This window comes from Zeus faber, assembly GCF_960531495.2.
Source record: "Zeus faber genome assembly, chromosome: 11".
Taxonomy (NCBI): Eukaryota; Metazoa; Chordata; class Actinopteri; order Zeiformes; family Zeidae; genus Zeus; species Zeus faber.
The window spans coordinates 25,657,671-25,675,339 of record NC_137205.1 but is presented as its reverse complement, the minus strand read 5'-3'; the positions used below and the strand labels follow the sequence as shown (position 1 = coordinate 25,675,339).

The 17,669-nt window shown below is 48.4% G+C and overlaps 1 protein-coding gene across 2 annotated transcripts; it reads left to right on the top strand.

Annotated features, from left to right (window-relative positions):
* Nucleotides 1-241: 241 nt before the first annotated feature.
* Nucleotides 242-16,543, top strand: tyk2 (tyrosine kinase 2). 2 transcript variants are annotated; one of them, XM_080008783.1, is made up of 24 exons: nucleotides 242-320; nucleotides 740-937; nucleotides 1,612-1,729; nucleotides 1,809-1,944; nucleotides 2,065-2,228; nucleotides 2,654-3,026; nucleotides 3,133-3,324; nucleotides 3,589-3,746; nucleotides 4,401-4,518; nucleotides 4,630-4,813; nucleotides 4,948-5,054; nucleotides 5,345-5,512; nucleotides 5,618-5,705; nucleotides 5,948-6,075; nucleotides 6,682-6,817; nucleotides 7,787-7,938; nucleotides 8,029-8,179; nucleotides 8,290-8,381; nucleotides 8,491-8,683; nucleotides 10,156-10,274; nucleotides 10,404-10,576; nucleotides 14,794-14,911; nucleotides 15,105-15,215; nucleotides 15,310-16,543. In XM_080008783.1, the coding sequence occupies exons 2-24, from the start codon at nucleotides 751-753 to the stop codon at nucleotides 15,454-15,456; spliced, it is 3,513 nt and encodes a 1,170-aa protein (XP_079864909.1). In that variant the 5' UTR covers nucleotides 242-320; nucleotides 740-750; the 3' UTR covers nucleotides 15,457-16,543. The 2 variants fall into 2 exon arrangements, 1 of the variants encoding a protein (XP_079864909.1); XR_013844374.1 differs by lacking the exons at nucleotides 14,794-14,911; nucleotides 15,105-15,215; nucleotides 15,310-16,543 and adding exons at nucleotides 12,141-12,402; nucleotides 13,154-13,201.
* The last annotated feature ends 1,126 nt before the right edge of the window (nucleotides 16,544-17,669 follow it).

The following is a 17,669-nucleotide window of genomic DNA, read 5'->3' as shown; positions in this document are numbered from 1 at the left end:
TCTGTCAGTCGTGGCGTCAAACTAATTGGGCTTTATTTTTGTTTATTTCTTTGTATCGGAGGGATCGCGCATAAAATCGCAGCGTTCTCTGTGTGCGTCGTGGCGGAGGCCTCTCGTGGTTGTAAAGCGAGGGAGCCGCCGACGCTCAGTTATTAGGAGCGGGGCGGAGGAAGTGGGACTCGGCTCTCAGGGGAGGGGCTGATGTGTCATGCGCTTCTCGAGAACCGGTGGGCGGGGAGGACGGTTCCCCGGAGCCGCGGATCGTGAAGGGATGTGCGTGTCGTAACAACCTTTCCGAGGCTGCCCGGACGCTCCGCACGGTAAGATGCCGCCTCGTAATGTCCCGCTCGCAGGTAGATGTTGTTAAGATGGCAAAACAAGTCAACGTCGTGATGGTGTAACGGCGTAGTTTTGAGACGATACGGTGTGAGTGAGTGAGTGAGTGTGTGTGTGAGTGAGTGAGAGTGTGTGTGTGTGTGTGTGGTGTTAATTTATAGCTTTTATTATTGTTATTATGTAAACAATAATGGCTGCTCCCCCGGAAGGCCTAGGAGTGGATCTGATATAATGGATCGCTCTGTCCATTCGCCTGTGTTTGGAAGGCGTGTGATAAACACATTGGCGATAATGCATTTATATCTATATATAAATATATTATTATTTTATTTATTTATTATTATTTTTTTATATGTCGACTGATCCCAGCGCGCTCGCTGTACGCGGCATGGTTTCGTTTCAGCCGCTCCAGCAATGTTCGGACGTAGCTCCTACCAGTTCAAGAAGGTCCGGTCGTGTGAGCGGCGCTGGGATTCCGCTCCGCGGGGGGACGGGGTCCATGTGTTCCTGTACTGGACCAAGGCGGGGGCTCGCTACCTGACCCACTCTGCGGGACCCGTCACGGCGGAGAGCCTGTGCGTGTCTGCCGCCCAGGCTGTGGGTGAGGAGCTTTGTTTACTTTTGTGTGTTCGTTTTATAGAGCCATAGGTTTGTTGTTCTTTATAAATTATATTTGTGTGTGCTTATTAAAATATACGTACTAAAATGTCGTTTATTGCATGTTGCCAATGTTTTTGTTATAAGAATGATCAATTCTTATTACTTAATTATTAGTACCTACTGTGTTGATGTGTGCTGCTGTCTTGTTTTGATACTTACGCAATTTCCTGTCATGGATGATCTGTCCGTCCGTCCGTCTTTCCATCTTTCTGTCGTAATGATGATAATAAAGAAAAAGAAGAATGCATTTTACAGAAATAAATATTATACCCTACTTCAGTTTTGGGCCATCAATTATATATTGAACGACCTTTTCTCCACAAATGATATTCAACCGTTATTTCCCTCAAATCATCGGTCTTAAACTACTCAAAGCAAAACTCAAATAATACTCAAACTAATATTCACAATAGTTTAGGGCACTGTTCAAGAGATTAAACACATTGCAATGCTCAAATAGCTGTCAGATATAATAATAATAGCATTCAAATAATATAAGTCAAGTGGAAAACGGCAGGTTACGAACACGCGAACGAAAGAAGACGTTCAGAAGCGCAATGAATTGAGACGGCTGTGACTGACGTTGCGGAAGTAACACGGAAGCTCCCTTCCCAGGCGTCACCCCGCTGTGCCATGTGCTGTTTGGGCTGTACGACCCCGTCTCCTGCTGCTGGTACAGCCCAAACCACCTCTTCAACCCCGACAACGGCCAGGCGCTCCACTACCGCATGAGGTCCGTTGGTTTTTCTGACAAGCAGGCAAGAGTATCACGCAGCGTGGCCGGCCCCCTCATGAGAACTTCTGCGTTCCAGGTTTTACTTTCGGAACTGGCACAGGCTCAACGAGGATGAGCCCACCGTGTCCCGTCACGCGCCGCGTTCTGGGACGTCGGCCGAAGGGGGATCCCCTCTGCTGGAGTTCACCTCCTTGGAATACCTATTTTCGCAGGTTTGCTTTGCTGTTGTTCTTAGTGCGTTGGATTCTGCGTGCCTGCCCTGCATTATGTTTCCCCCCTTTTGCTTTCATTCACTACACGGATAATGAAAATCTGTAACGTGTCCCCATTAGACCAAATATGATTTCATAAACGATGTCGTGCCGATGGAGGAAGCGCAGTCGGAGGAAGAGCTGAATCGCTTCAAGAACGAGAGCCTGGGGATGGCCGTGCTCCACCTCTCGCACGAGGCCGTGCAAACGGGCTCCACGCTAGAAGAAGTTTCCAAAAAAATCAGGTAACGGGAAAAAACGGGGCGGGAATGGCGGGGCTGAGTGGGGAGCTGCTTTTTGCAACACCCGTGTGAAAAGGGCAAGCAGCCGTTTTTTTGGGTTGGTTTCCTTCGCCAGATAAAATGTTTTTATTCACTCACTCATAATATGTATTGTGCGTTGTGGGCTTTGGTGATTCTGTTCATCATTTCCTCATGCCCACATGAACAATGTTATTTTTAAGAAGTGCCCTTCAGCGCCTCTGTTTTACCGTAACAGTGTATAAAAAAAGGTATTGATTTTAGGAACTGATCAGGAGATGAAACTCTTGAGTGAATCTGTCATCGTCATCGCTTTGGCGTTCAATATCTGAGCTCTCAGCTCTGGATCCTGATTACTTTTTTATGTGTTTTTTTATTTTCATTTTTAATATTTTTTTTCCCCCTCACAGTTTCCTGCACTGCATCCCCAATTCTTTCTCCAAACACCTCGCCAAGAACAACATCTTGACCAAGCTGAGGATCCAGTGCGTGTTCTCGGACTTTGTGAAGACCTTCCAGAAGCACACTGTGGAAATGGGCCGGCTGGGCGCCCAGGAGGTCATGTGCAAGTACATCTCCACGCTGGAGCACCTCACCCCCCGGTTCGGCACGGAGACCTTTTCCGTGTGCCACATGGAGCTGACCAAGGACGGGAACGGGAGCGGCTCCTACCTCAGCGCCGCCCACGGGGCCTCGGGGGGCAGCTTTGACGCTCCGGCCACGCACGAGGTCATGATCTCCGGCACGGAGGGGATCCGGTGGAGGGAGGTGTCCGGGCAGAAGGCGAGTGCAATCGGAAATATGTCATCGTTCCGTTTTTTTTTTTTGTTTTTTTTTTTGGTGGTGGGGTCTTGTTAAGCGGCGTGTGACTCCCCTCCCTCCCTCTTAGGCCCAGGCCAACAGCTACTACGGAAACGAATACACGGGTCACACAAAGAAGGCGAAGCCCGTCCAACAGCCCGTCCAACCCGATGCCAACGCTTCCAAGGAGTGGAGCTCCTTCTGCGACTTCCCAGAAATATCTCACATTGCCATCACCGGAACCACTGTGTGCATCAGCACTCAGGACAACAAATCCATGGTGAGATTACTCGGATTCTGCGGTAATGTATTTAGCAAATGGAAGGCTGGTTGCAATGCATTAGTTGAATTGATGTTTGATGCTAATCAGGCGGAACGCTGGGGCTCGTAAGTATCTTTGAGCGCACTCTGCGCACACGCCGGGGGCCGTGGTTTTAGATCCTATTGGGTGAACGCCTGATGGGTCACTTTGTGCGCGTCCCGTTGCTGCCGGACCGAAGCTGATCGCAATGTGTTTGTTCTCCCATGTCGGTTTTCTCCGTAGGAGGTCCAAATGAACTCCAGCCTGGAGGCCCGGTCCTTCATCTCCCTCCTGGACGGGTACTTTCGGCTGACGGCAGATGCCCACCATTACCTCTGCCATGAGGTGGCCCCGCCCCGGGTCGTGCTGAGCACCACCAACGGCCTGCATGGACCGTTGAGGTCAGTCCTGTCCCGTCGCCGTAGAGGGGTGTGTGTGGGTGTGTGTGGGTGTGTGTGGGTGTGTGTGGGGGTGTGTGGGTGTGTGTGTGGGTGTGTGTGTGTGGGTGTGTGGGTGTGTGTGGGTGTGTGTGTGTGTGTGTGTGTGCGCGTGTACGCGCACATGGAGGAATGAGAGCTGTGCCTTCCTACACTGCTGCTGATGATATTTGCGGCATTCAGAGATGAAAATGGCAGACAAGCTGAGATCGAAGCCAGGGACAGGGTTAACGCCAAAGCATTGAAAGACATAATATCTCATACCTACGTAAAATACAATAACACTGTATGGCATTTAACTTGCATAGCGGAATTATTGAGGTTTTTTTTTTCTATCGATTCTGCATTTTTCGACTGTAATGCAATTTCTCAAGTCAATAACTACATTGATTTTTTTATTACAACATGGATTTTTTTCCATTTTAGTACTAGTACAACTTAGTACTTTAGTATATTTTAGTACTTCATTAGGTTTAGGTGTCAACTTGTGGCCAGATTGGTAAACTCCAAAAACATTCGCGAATTTGCCTCCTAAGTGCTTCGCACACACGACCTATTCCGCTCTCATTTCCCGAATAAGACGCCCTGGTGTGTGTGCCACCTCTGCTGTGTTCTCAGTGAGGAGTTCATGCTGCTGAGGCTGAAGAAGGAGGCCACGGAGGACGGGGTTTACCTGGTCCGTTGGAGCGCCGTGGACTACAACCGTATCATCCTGGCTGTGATGAACAGAAGTGAGGTGAGAGCAGATCGATGCCCCGCCGCAGACGTCACAGATCCCCTCGACGGGGGGTGTTATAGGGGTTTCGAGGACTAAATTATTTTTTTTATTTTTGACAACGACCCGCAGGACGGTTCGAAGCCGACACACAAGCAGTTCAGGATTCTGTACCAGGACTCCAAATTCTGCCTGGACGGCTGGAACCAGCAGTTTTCCAACCTGAAGGAGCTCACCGACAGCCTCAAGACCTTTGTGCTCAAATCTGGCACCAGCAGCTTCACCGTGAAGAGATGCTGCCTGCCCAGGCCCACAGGTTTGGCCTCCAGCAATTTGGCAGTGTTGCCAACGTGTTTTGGCGTGGTTTGTCTGCTTCTGCACAGATTGATAATTGAATAAAGGGTGTCTGTGTGTGTGTGTGTGTGTGTCTCTCTGTCTGTCTGCGTGCAGAGCTATCCAACCTGTTGGTGATGAGGAACGGTGTCCATCCCTTGTCCCTGTCCATGAACCTGACCCAACTGCGTTTCTACCAAATCAAAGACAAAGAGATCATACAGGTCAGAATTAAAATTCATCACAACGATTTTATTTTGCCGTGTACGAGGAATATGTGGCGGTGTTTAGCCGGTGCGTATCTCCAAATGATTAGCATAAAAAAAGCTTGACAGTCAGAGTACCAAAAATAAAAAATAAAATAGAATAAAAAAAATATAAAAACATATGTGTATGTATGTGTGTGTGTGTGTGTGTGTGTGTGTGTATGTATATATATATATATATATATATATATATATATATATAAAAAAATTGCAACCATCCAGTTTATTTGCATTTCATTTATGTATAGGAGCAACATTTGGGCCGTGGGACTAGAACCAACATCTATTCTGGCCGCTTGCTGGTTTCTGGCGGCGCGGAGAATGAAGATGGGGAATTTAACAACAACCCCAGCGACCGCGAAGGGATCCGCGTGGTTCTCAAGATTCTGGACCACACCCACAAGGATATCGCGCTGGTGAGGGGCCGCGGATAAACCGGCGCAACCCGTCGGCTTGCCGTTGACCCGCTGTCGAGTGTTTTGCTTCCGTCTCAACGTGCCTTTCCCGTTCCCCTCTCGCAGGCGTTTTTCGAGATGGCCAGCCTGATGAACCAGGTGTCGCACAGTCACCTGGTGTTCGTGCACGGCGTGTCGGTCAAAGGATCCGAAAGTAAGACGGTCATACTTTTTTTTTTTTTTTTTTTTTTTTTAACTGCTTTAAACGCCGTTACTTCCACCCGATTATCTGGCGACTTCCCCCTCCCCCGTCGAAACCCATGGCTCTCTGACGTGTTTAAATATGATTGTTGGAGTTTGGCTTTCAGAATGCTTCCCCATTTTCTTAACTTACCCGACAACTTTTTTTTTTTTTTTTTTTTTTCTTTCCTCTTTTCTTCTTCTTCTTCTCCACAGACATAATGGTTGAAGAGTTTGTGGAGTTTGGGCCTTTAGACGTTTTCCTCCGAAAGGAAAAGGCTGCGGTGACTCCGCAGTGGAAGTTCATTGTCGCCATCCAGCTCGCCAGCGCCCTCAGTTATCTCGTGAGTCCCTGCCCCCTCGTGCCGCTCATCTGAATATCGCAAAAATGCAGAGCGCCTTCGCCGCCCGTATCTCTGTCCTTATACATTTTCAGTTTTTGCACTTGGACATTGGCGTCTATTCATCTCCATATTTCATATTCGCAGGGAAAATTTTATCAGGTCGTAAAAAAAAAAAATATATATATATTTTTACGTCTCTACGCTTTTTCTGGGAATGGGTTTGTTGATTTTGCTCCATCCCTTATCTCTTGTCTCACAAAGCAAAGCCAGTGTTTATTTTGGTCAACTCTCTGCAATCTGGCAATGTCGAACATCAATGCAAATGCTATTCTACTATTAACACAGCAAGTTTCTTTCAAGCCTTTTTCTAATGGTAGACAAAATGGGGACTGAATAAAAAAAATAAAATAAATAACTAAAAAACAACAACAAAAAAAAAACATAAATCACATACATATTGGTGTTCTAACAGTTTACTTTTCCTCTTGGATTTCTGAGTAACTCTAGCCATCCTTTCTTCCCCCCCCACCGAGTCATTTTTAAAAATTCTGCAACAAATGTCCCAAGTTAACGCATGTCTCAATCAAAACGGCGAACCCCCTCCAGGAGGCGAAGCGTCTGGTCCACGGCAACGTCTGCGGCAAGAACATCCTGGTGGTCCGCCACGGCCTGGAGCACGGCACCACGCCCTTCATCAAGCTGAGCGACCCGGGCATCGCCCTGAATGTCCTCTCCCGGGAAGGTCAGGACCGGACGCCTGTTTTTAACTCCGCTCGTCCAATTTACCCTTCTAGACGCGGCCGTTTTTTTTTTTTTTTTCAATCTGCTTCGACCGTCTTATTTCCAGTAGATTAGGGCACAGGAAGCCTCATGCAAAACGTGCCAATCATAGACGCTTCCTGTCGCCTCGCAGTCGCAACCATGAAACACTAATAACCCGCCATTAAGGCGCGATCAATGTCGAATAGTGTTTTGATCCTGTCGTATTTTTATTTATTTATTTATTTTTAAAATTGCTTAGTCGATATCGTGAGCGCGCAAAGTAGGGTGTGAGTGGAGATGTCGGCGACGCTTTTATTTTCAGAACCCTGCAGGAAGCACCTCTATAACAAGCCTTATTTGTGTCTGCAACAGTTCCTGTTTTCCTGATAACGCGAAGTGACAGTTTTGTTTTTTGTTTTTTGTCGAAAGTAACACCGACACCAACTTTGTGGACAGCGATACCTGGCAGAGGGAAATATAGTGTCAAAATGGTTTCATCTTTTTTTTTTTTTTTTTGGGTTACATTTTCACCAATCTTGATCTTCCTTCTCATAAGACTAACATGAGCAATATTTTGAGGCGTTGCAAAATACATGTATTTCTTCATCGTTGCTTTGGGGCAGATAATATCAAATCAAGTGTATAATCATTATAGAATTATTAAAGATGCAAAGTGGATGTATTTTCAGAGTGGATTTCCCCTCGTCGTCACTGTACTTAGTATTTTATTTATTTATACTGTATATATTTTTTTAATTTAACTTCTGTATTCTGAGCTATTTATTCCACGACATCATTTCAAGTTCTTGTAAAAACAGTACACGACGCATGATAATCGTAGTTGTGTCCCGGGTTGGGGGAAAAAAAAGCGGAACCTGTAGGCTTTGAGATCGGTCTTCAGTCGATTCTATTTTAATCACTTGTGTCGCCACCGCTGTCTGCATCGCAGAGCGCCTGGAGCGGATTCCGTGGATCGCGCCTGAATGCATCCAGAGCGGCGCGCCCATCGGGAACACCGCCGACCAGTGGTGCTTCGGCGTCACGCTGCTGGAGATCTGCAACAACGGGGATCTGCCCATCAGCGGCAGCACGCTGTCCGAGGTGAGGCTCGCCGCCGCACAGGCTCGCTCCCAGTCCCCCCTCCCCGAGCCCCCGAACGCGTCACCCAACGCTCTGCTTGTCCTCCGACAGAAAGAGCGCTTCTACCAGCAGAAGGGGCGCCTGGCGGAGCCGTCGTCCCAGGAGCTGGCCAGCTTCATCAGCATGTGTCTGACCTACGAGCCGGTGGAGAGGCCGTCCTTCCGCGCCGTGCTGCGGGAGCTCACGGAGATCATGATCAAAAGTGTGTAATCCGGGGCTGCTCCACGGCTTTTCTGTTCGGGATTTCCTCCTCAGGTGAAAAAATAAAAAATAAAAAAATATATTTATGTGACGTTTTATCTCCGTGCTCAGATCCTGACATATCCCCCAGCGACACCTTCTTCAATTCGGACCCGAGTGTTTTCCACAAACGCTACCTGAAAAAGATGCGAGACCTGGGAGACGTGAGTTCAGACGGGGAAATGACCGCCTTCCAACCAGTGTTCCCGTAGTTAGACAAACGTACACATTTTGCCCCCTGCCCCCTTCCCCTCTTGTGCCCCGGGTCTCCAGGGTCACTTTGGAAAAGTCACCCTCTACTTGTACGATCCGGCCAATGACGGGACGGGCGAGTGCGTGGCGGTCAAGGCGTTGAAACAAGAGGGGGACGGCCACCACCTCGAGGGCTGGATGAAGGAGATCGAGACCCTCAAGTCCCTCTATCACAGCAACATCGTCAAGTACAAAGGCTGCTGCACCGAACTGGGTGAGCCGGAACACCACGCCACCGAGACACCCCCCCCCGAAATAAAAACGTGATTCAATCCCCCCTTTCTTTATATATATTTTTTAAAACCCTTTTTAGGGCATACGTGATAACATATAGTCATTGATTCACTCACAATCTATATTTGAACTTCACACTTGATCCGATGTTTGACTGTTAGGAAACGCACGCCTTAAATCGTCCGAGGCCCCTTGATCTCTGGCAACCATGGTTCAAATGCATACCTATTTTAAACACTATAAACTAAGGGGGTATCTCTTATCTTCTCAATCTATATATCTATATACACCTGAGCTCAAGAGGTGGATGGTCGTCACCTTTCCTTTTAGAAGGGATCCGCCTATCGCTGTTTTCATACGCGAGGCCTTGCGGTGACGATGGCCGGGAAGCCGGACGCCAGTGATCCAGGGTGAGGACGGAGCTCGTTCCCGCCGTCGAGCGTCCCGGGGGAAGCGGGGAAGGCCGCCGCCCGACTCGCTCATCGCATATTTTTTGTTTTATCTATTGGGTGAAATCAGCTGGTGAAATCGGGCAGGAGTCTCCGTGGACTATGATGTTCGCGGATGACATTGTGATCCGTAGCGAGAGCAGGGAGCAGGTTCAGGAGAAGCCTGGAGAAGTGGAGGCGTGCGTTAGAGAGGAGAGGAATGAGAGTCAGCAGGAGCGGACAGAACACAAGCGCCTGAATGGCAGGGAAGGCAGCGAAAAGCTGAGAACGCGAGGAGTGGCGGTGGAGAAGGCGGATGAGTTCAAGTACTTGGTGTCGACCATCCAAAGCGGCGGAGAGTGCGGGAGAGAGGTGAAGAAGAGAGTGCGGCAGGGTGGAGTGGGTGGAGAAGAGCGTCCGGAGTGATCTGTGACAGGAGGGTTCCAGCAAGAGTGAAGGGGAAGGTGTACAGGACGGTAGTGAGAGCAGCCGTGTTGTACGGTTTAGAGGCGGTGGCACTGCCAAAAAGACAGGCGGCTGAACTGGAGGTGGCAGAGCTGAGGAAGTTGAGATTTTCACTGGGAGCGACAAGGATGGACAGGATTAAGAACGAGGACGTTAGAGGGACGGCTCAGGTCGTGGTTGGACGCGTGTGTAGGAGAGATGAGAGTTACGTTGGGAGAAGGAGGCTGAGGATGTAGCTGCCAGGCGAGAGGAAAAGAGGAAGGCCAAAGAGAAGCTTTATGGATGTGGTGAGGGGAGGACGTGCAGGCGCTCGATGTCAGGGAGGAAGATGCACAGGACAGAAGGAGGCAGATGATCCGCTGTGGCGCCCCCTCACAGGAGCAGCCCAGAAAAAAGGAAGAAAGAAGATTTTATCTGTTGGGTCTGTGCTGTGTGGAGTATCTCGTGTGTTGCGGGCGTTTTTAGTCGACGTCACTTGTGCCCCTCTCTTGTGAAAGCGATGGGGGGAAAAAAAAACAAATGAAGCTTCTTTAAAAATGTGTCTCTCGTCCATGGGCAGGCGGGCAAGTGGTGCAGTTAATAATGGAGTACCTGCCGCTGGGAAGTCTCATGGACTACCTTCCCAAACGCAAACTGGGCATTCCCCAGTGCCTCCTCTTTGCCCAGCAGATCTGCCAGGTGAGCAAAACGGAGCACTTTGAGAAAAAAAAAAAAAAAAAAAGACTGTATTACAAACGGTGATCTAAGTTATTATTTTTTTAATCACTTCCAGCTGTTAATGTCTTTTTTTGTTTTTTTTTCCATAAGGGGATGCATTACTTGCACTCGAAGCGATACATCCACCGAGACCTGGCCGCTCGCAACGTTCTCGTCGAGAACGACAATTTGGTGAAGATCGGAGACTTTGGCCTTTCAAAGTACATCCCAGAGGGCGACATCTACTACCACGTCCGCAAGGACGGGGACAGTCCTGTCTTCTGGTGAGTTCACGCAGCATCAGGATAGTTGCACGTGAATAAGGACTAAGATCCGCCTTGAATTAACCCAGAATTTCTAATGTGCCTTTCTGAGACTTGGCTTCATTTAAGATGAATCATTTAAATCATGTTATTATTATCATTAGTTATTTAATTTAAGACTTCACTTGGACCTAGATGAGTTCTGACGATCTGGCCGCAGCGCGGAACGAAAGAGAATCTCCAACATGGGAAGGAGCGCGGCGATTCAAAGCTTAACAAACAAAGTGAAACATCTCCTAAAGTCAGTTCCGAGAGACGCAGGCGCCCGGCCCGGTCCACGGCCGGACACAGTCGCCGCGACACGTGTCGGGGCGCCTGCGCGGCAGAGGGGACGAGAGAAAAGCTTTTTACCTTTAAAACCTGTTTTCCTGTTCACAACATCAGTTTGTATGCAGACGATATCCTACTGTACATACGGAACCCAATATCATCCCTACCGGAGGTGTTCAATCTTATATCTAAATTCTCAGCTATCTCAGACTATGAAATAAATTGGACTAAAACCACAGTCTTACCACTCACTGGGGGGGACTGTAATGCTGCAACCCAGAAACTTCACTTAACTATCACAACCTCCCCCAATCTATCAGATTTGTTTACCCTTAACTTCACTCCATTGCTCAAATCCATTGAAGAAGACCTCATTCGATGGAACAACCTACCCATCTCACTAATTGGTAGGATAGCAGCAGTGAAAATGAATATACTTCCAAAAATAAACTATATATTTTCAATGACCCCAGTGCAACCAACAGTACATTGGTTTAATACTCTCGACTCAATAGTCAACAAATTTTATTGGAAATACAACCGAGAATTAAACTAGCAACACTACAGAAAAACAAAGACTGTGGAGGCCTAGCAGCCCCAAACTTTAGATACTACTATCTAGCAAACCATCTTCAATTTATAATTAAATGGTTACAACCAGAGAAACAATTGGCCCATGGATGGCGAGACATTGAACAATCTGAATGTCAGGAGTTATCCTTATCCGATCTCCCATTCCTCACTGAATCTATAAGGAAACATGATTGCTTTAAAAACCCACTTATCGCAACAACTCTGTCAGCCTGGTTGAAATTCCTCAAACTCAGTGTTCACACTCTATCTCCAAACAAATTCAACCCAGATTTCTTGGTTAAAAACAGACCAATAATCTTTAGGTCAGACAAGGAAGACAAGGAAGACAAGGAATTACTCATCTGGAACATATTTTTGAAAACAATTCGCTTATATCCTTCCCAACTTTAACCCAAAGGTATAATATCGGTGGCCACGGCTTAACCTACAATGAAACGGGAAAGAGACCTTGCTGTTCCCATCGATATCAACCTGTGGAAGCTTATTTGCGACCTTTTCTATGACCCGAAACTCATCCAATATAAGATTTTGCACAGAGCCCATATCACGGAACACAAAATGTTCAAAATGGGTTTTGTGGATGTAGACATTTGCTCCCACTGTTCCCTTGATACCAGAGATGACTACTTTCATGCCTTCTGGCCCTGCCCACCTATTCTAGCATTCTGGACCAACATCACCAAGAAGCTATCAACCCTTCTGGATCGCAGCATTCCATTCTCCCCGTCTATATGTCTTCTCGGTGACCTCTCCTCAGTCGACCCACCACTGAAACACCTCCAACCCATTTTGATCGCCTTAACAATGGCCAAGAAAACCTGTAAACCTGAGTCCTGGACCTGGCTGGCTGTGCTAGGCGCGGGGCTCACCATGTGGCCTCCTTCGTGGGTGGCGGTCTCCTGTCATCACACCGGGCTGCCGAGGTACCTGCCCTCTGACGCTCTCGGTGCGCAGCAGGCCGCGCAGCAGGCCGCGCAGCATGCCGCTTGTCGCTGGGGAGTCGGGTTGTGGGTGGGGGTGCCGTCTGCCGCCCTCTGTTTCTGTAGTCCGCATGCTCGGCGGCTGGGGGCTGACCAGGGGCCTGATGGGGGTGCTGAGCTGCCCGACATGGCGGAGGCGGATGGCGGAGGCGTATGGCGGACGCTCTGCGCCCTTGGCTGAACGCTTTGGGTTGGCTGCCACCAGGTACGGGAGGTGGGCGCACTGGGGCGTGTTTGGGTCCGGGAGGAGGGGGTCTGCGTGGTTGCTCCCCAGCCTGTTGCGCCCCTGGATCAATCCGGTCGCGACTTGCCTATCTCTCCCAGTGCCAAAACTCATACTTAGCACATACACCACACAATAGGCCGAGGGCTTGCGGGATGGGCGGGGTGCAGGCTATGTGGGTGGGGATGCGGCGGGCAGCTGCCATCTTGCCTGTCACGCTCCTGCCCAAGCGTGCTTCTCATTCGTCCCAAAAATTTTAATCCCACTCACATTAGCTTAACACAACACTTTAGTAACACATACACTGGCACATCAATCCTACTCCGAACAACACTCCATTAGACCAGGGCCTGCGGGACAGGAGGGGTGCGAGTGATCCCGGTTCGACTTGCCTGAAGGACTCATAACTCGCAGTTACCAACAGCACATTGAGCACTGGGTTTTTCTTTTTTTTTTTTCTCCCCCCTCCAGGGTGGCTGGTCGCTGGCGGGTCGGTGTGAGGGCGTAGTTGGCCAGGGGGCGGTCGGGGGGTCCCCCCCTCCCGGCTTGGCGGGAGTCCTGACGGCTTGCCACCTGGTGCTTTCCGGGACCCCTGGGGGGACTGCTTGTCATTGTGGGTGTGGGTTGGGGTGTGGGGGACGGCCGTTGGCCTTTTGCTTCTGCGGCGGAGCTTCTCTGCGGCGGGCGCCCCGGGTGCTGGGGGTGGCGGAGGACCTGCATACCTGGCGGCCTGCCGGCATCGTCGGTTGGGGGTGTAACATCGAGGTGCCCCGCGCTGGGCACGCGATGCTACGTGTATGGGCACTTGGCACTCACGCCGGGCGGGGCGCCTGTTTGGCTGCGGTGGGGCGGGCCTCCCCCCTTGTGCGGGGCGTGGGTGGGCTTGGGGATCCTGCCGGCCCGCCTATGGGGCTGGTGGCTCGGGGGGGTTGTCGGTCTGTCACCGTGGGGCCGTGATCTGGGCCCGCGGTCCGTACCTTGTGCCCGTGGCCAGGGTTCTGTGCCGGCGGCTGCGTATTGTGCCTGCGGGGCCTCCTCGTGCTCCCTGGGAGCTGGTCATGCTCCTCGGGCTGGGCGCGGGAGTTGCTCCACGGCCCTCTGGCTTCTCTGGGGGCCCGGGGGTCTTCCGTGGCCGCAGGGCAGGGTACCCGGGGATCTCCGGCAGCCGGGGGTTGTCCGCGGGGCTGTGGAGTTCGGGGGGGGCTTCGGGGCCCCTTGCGCTGCTTGGAGGCGCCGCGACATAATACTGACCTTCTACACCAGTACCAATGGGGATGCTGGGGTGCACCCCAGGTTGCTGGTCGTAGTTGTTTGTTTCTATGTTTATTTGTCTCACCGGCTTGATTCTCCCCCTCTTGGAGTAGTGATCAGTTGTTTAGAGACCCAAACATGATGAATAGTTCTTCAAGTTCAAGAGATTATTTGTCACATACATACACATACGGTCGTACATATAAGCAGTGAAATGTCATGACACCCGGTGATTACGCACAAACTCTATAAGCTCGAAAAATACTCAAATGTGCGTAATCGACACGCGGTGCCCGAAGGGGCGGCGCAACAATCGCGATTCTGGGTTCTATAATAAGGGTAAACAAATCTGACAGATTGGTTTGAGATATCATTACCAAGGTATCTAATATGCCTGTTGTGATAGTTAACCTGTGTATTATGTTTAGATGTTTAACCAATGTATACTGTTTCGGCCACAAGTGGCCGGTGCTATAAAAGTCACTTCAAAATTTTAATATATGCATATTTAACCTCCTAACCTCCTAATTATCATCATATCACTGACTATCATTACAAACTTGACCAGATATTTCAGTTTCCAAAGAGGTGGGTTGGTGGTGGCTCTCCATAACCAAAACTGTGCTCTAGTCATCCTACAGGTTGTCCACAGGACAGAGTTATTGCAGCAGTTCTTGATGATTTAAGAATTAATAAAGAGCTGCATTGCAGGTTGAGAACTTGAACTCCACTTGCAGACTAACTCTGTCCTAGATGCAATGGCACAAATATTCTGTGTTGTATGGCCAGCATGCTGACAGCAGAGGTTAAAAAAATTTTAAAAATAAAACTAATTATAAAAAATAAAACCTGTTTTCCAGGTACGCCGTGGAGTGCCTCAAGGAGAACAAGTTCTCCTTCTCCTCCGACATCTGGTCATTCGGCGTGACGCTGTACGAGATCCTGACGCGCTGCAGCCGAGCGCAGAGCCCGCCCCACGTACGTCACCGTCGTGCCCCGGAAGACGGGGATACTTGAACGTGTGTCCCCGTAACCTGTATCACGACCCCCCCCCCCCCCCCCCATGCCTGTTATTTACTGAGCTGAAGTGCACGTCTGACCCAACAGGGCCGTAATCGAACCCCGAAGCGTTTGACGATGACGAATCACGTTACGCTTTGCTTCCCCTTAGAAATTGATGGAGATGATGGGGGTGGAGCCGAACCAGATGGCCACGATGGCGCTGATCAAATTACTGGAGAGACGGAACCGGCTGCCCTGTCCCAAAGACTGCCCTCGCGAGGTAAATCTTGAAATTCTCCGCGCGACAAATGCCGAGCTTTCTGGATGTGGACTAACCGACACCCCACCCCCCCCCACCCCCCCCCAAAAAAAAGGTGTACATGCTGATGGAACAGTGTTGGGACAACAACCCTCGAGAGCGGCCGCCGTTCCAGTCCCTCGTCGAAAGAATCGCCGCGACCCGCAAAGCGTACGAGTGGCAGTCCAACGTGAATTTCCCCTTGGCCAATATCAATTCCTGAGGCTCCGCGGCGAGCGGGGGGGAAATGCCGCCGGCGCCGGTGACTCAACGAGACGCTTTTTCGCTCCCAATTTTATCGTTTGCCATCTCACTGTGGTTTTGAACTCTTTCACTTTTCCCGTTTCCTCGGTCCGAGCCCGCACGTAACCTTTCGTCCGTCCGTCCGTCCCCCCCCCCCCCCCCCCCCCGTCGCTTACATCATCGTGAGAATGGCTTTTCTAGAAGGCCTAGGCTGGATTTCTTTTTTTAATTATTATTATTTTTCTCCCCTCTTCTTCTTCTTCTTCACACATTTGAAAATAACATTAATACAAAATTCAGCTGCTACATGTCAGATGTGTGATTACAACCAGGCTCTCTTCTTTATGACCTTTGTCCTTTTCTGTTGTTGTGTGTAGTAGCGGTAGCTGCCATGGATACTGCTCAAATTATCATGGATGTGGAAAGTTCCTAGTGAGCAGCTGATGGTGGAAGTTGTGGAAGTGTCCGCGTACTTCCCAAATGGCTTCTGCTGGCTGGTTTCTCTAGTTCATACCCAGGATTTGGACTGATCTGAGTGCACAACCCAACAGTAAACCAACATACTAGTGTCTTTGATACAGGTGAACAGTAGCTTGTGCAGAATGTAGTTTTATTTCTGTTACTGTTAAATATTGTGCTGTGCCGGGAAAATAGGAACAATTAAAAAAAATAAAAAAATAAAATATATATATATATATATATATATATATATATAGAGCTATTTTCTTTTTCATGGTACGAGCCGTTTAAATCCTTACACTTCCTTTTGTTATTTCTTTTTGGACTCGATATATATGTAAACATTTTGCTACTCGACTATTTCTTCATCGTTGGATATCATTTCTACTCCTCGATGACCCCTGCCTGTGCATAGCTGCTTCGCAACCAAAGGCTCATGTATAAAACATGTATAATAAACCCACTGACATTGCCTTTAAAAAGTGACTGTTTAATATACTATGGAAATAAATAAAACCTTTGAGCAGTTAGAATCGACTATGGTATGTGAGTATGATGTGAGCTTATGTGACGGCAAATATTAAATGTTTCGCTATATCACTTTCTAACTTTTTGTGCTGAATTTATGTAATTTTTTTACAGAGTTGAAAAAAATATATATATATATACATATAATATACAATGATGAATTTTTGCACAACCTCATTTATGATATGTTTGTGATTGTCTAATATCAAGAACTTTATACAATTTTAAAACATTTGTGTCGATTTTTATTTTTGCGAACAGGGATAACAAAGGGGAAAACGAGCAAATAAACAAAGGAAAGAAATTAAAATGAATTGAACACATTTTGTCATTGAGTAAATTAAAAAAAAATTAATTGACCTGTTTAATTGTTTGTTCTGTAAATGGTTTTATTGAAGGGCCAATTAATACTGCTTTGGTTATTCAGTTCATACATTTTACAAATTGGAAAATCCTAGTTGTAGTTGAATCTAGATTGTGGGTTCCCAAACTGAGGTCCGCTGTCCCCTAGAGGTTTATGGAGGAATTGCAGGGGTTCCGCCGCAATTCATTGATAATTTTGTTTATCTTAAAAAAAAAAAATGAAGTATTTATTTTTTCACAAAATATAAAAACTCCCAATAACGAAGTGGATTCCATTTTTTTTAATGTGAGCTCTTAGCGAGGTTTAGAAAACTTCAGATTCGTGCACTGCGCACATTGGTCACAGCAGTTTATTACAGGCAGATCAATTAGATTTGTTTTTATGTGTTTATTATAAAGTCTCTATATTTGGGGTGTTGTTGTTTTTTTTTGTAGTCTGTTTGTTTTAAAGCTTGGGAATCTCTATTCTAGATCGGTGACAACGTTTTTGTTTTTTTGTCTCTGGGACCCCAATCGGAGAAGATGTGATTTAGTCCCAAACTTCCATCCCTGTTGCGGGTCAAAACAGTCATTATATCGTTCCTCCTTCGATGGTGCTAAAATTTACAAAAAAAAACAAACAAGATTTGCTGGGAAACCGCTGAAACCTCGTGGGGTGGGGCGGTCCGCGGACCGCACGTTGAGAACCCCGCCGGTCGGAATAACTTTATTGTCATTTCCATAACGTGACGTTGCTTTTACCGGCGAGGCCCAAGCCCCGCCCTCCGGCCACGTCACCCGGCGTGCGTTCTGCTCTCCGCCAATCAGGAGCCGCGCTGGGCCCCCGTGTGTATTGTTTAAACT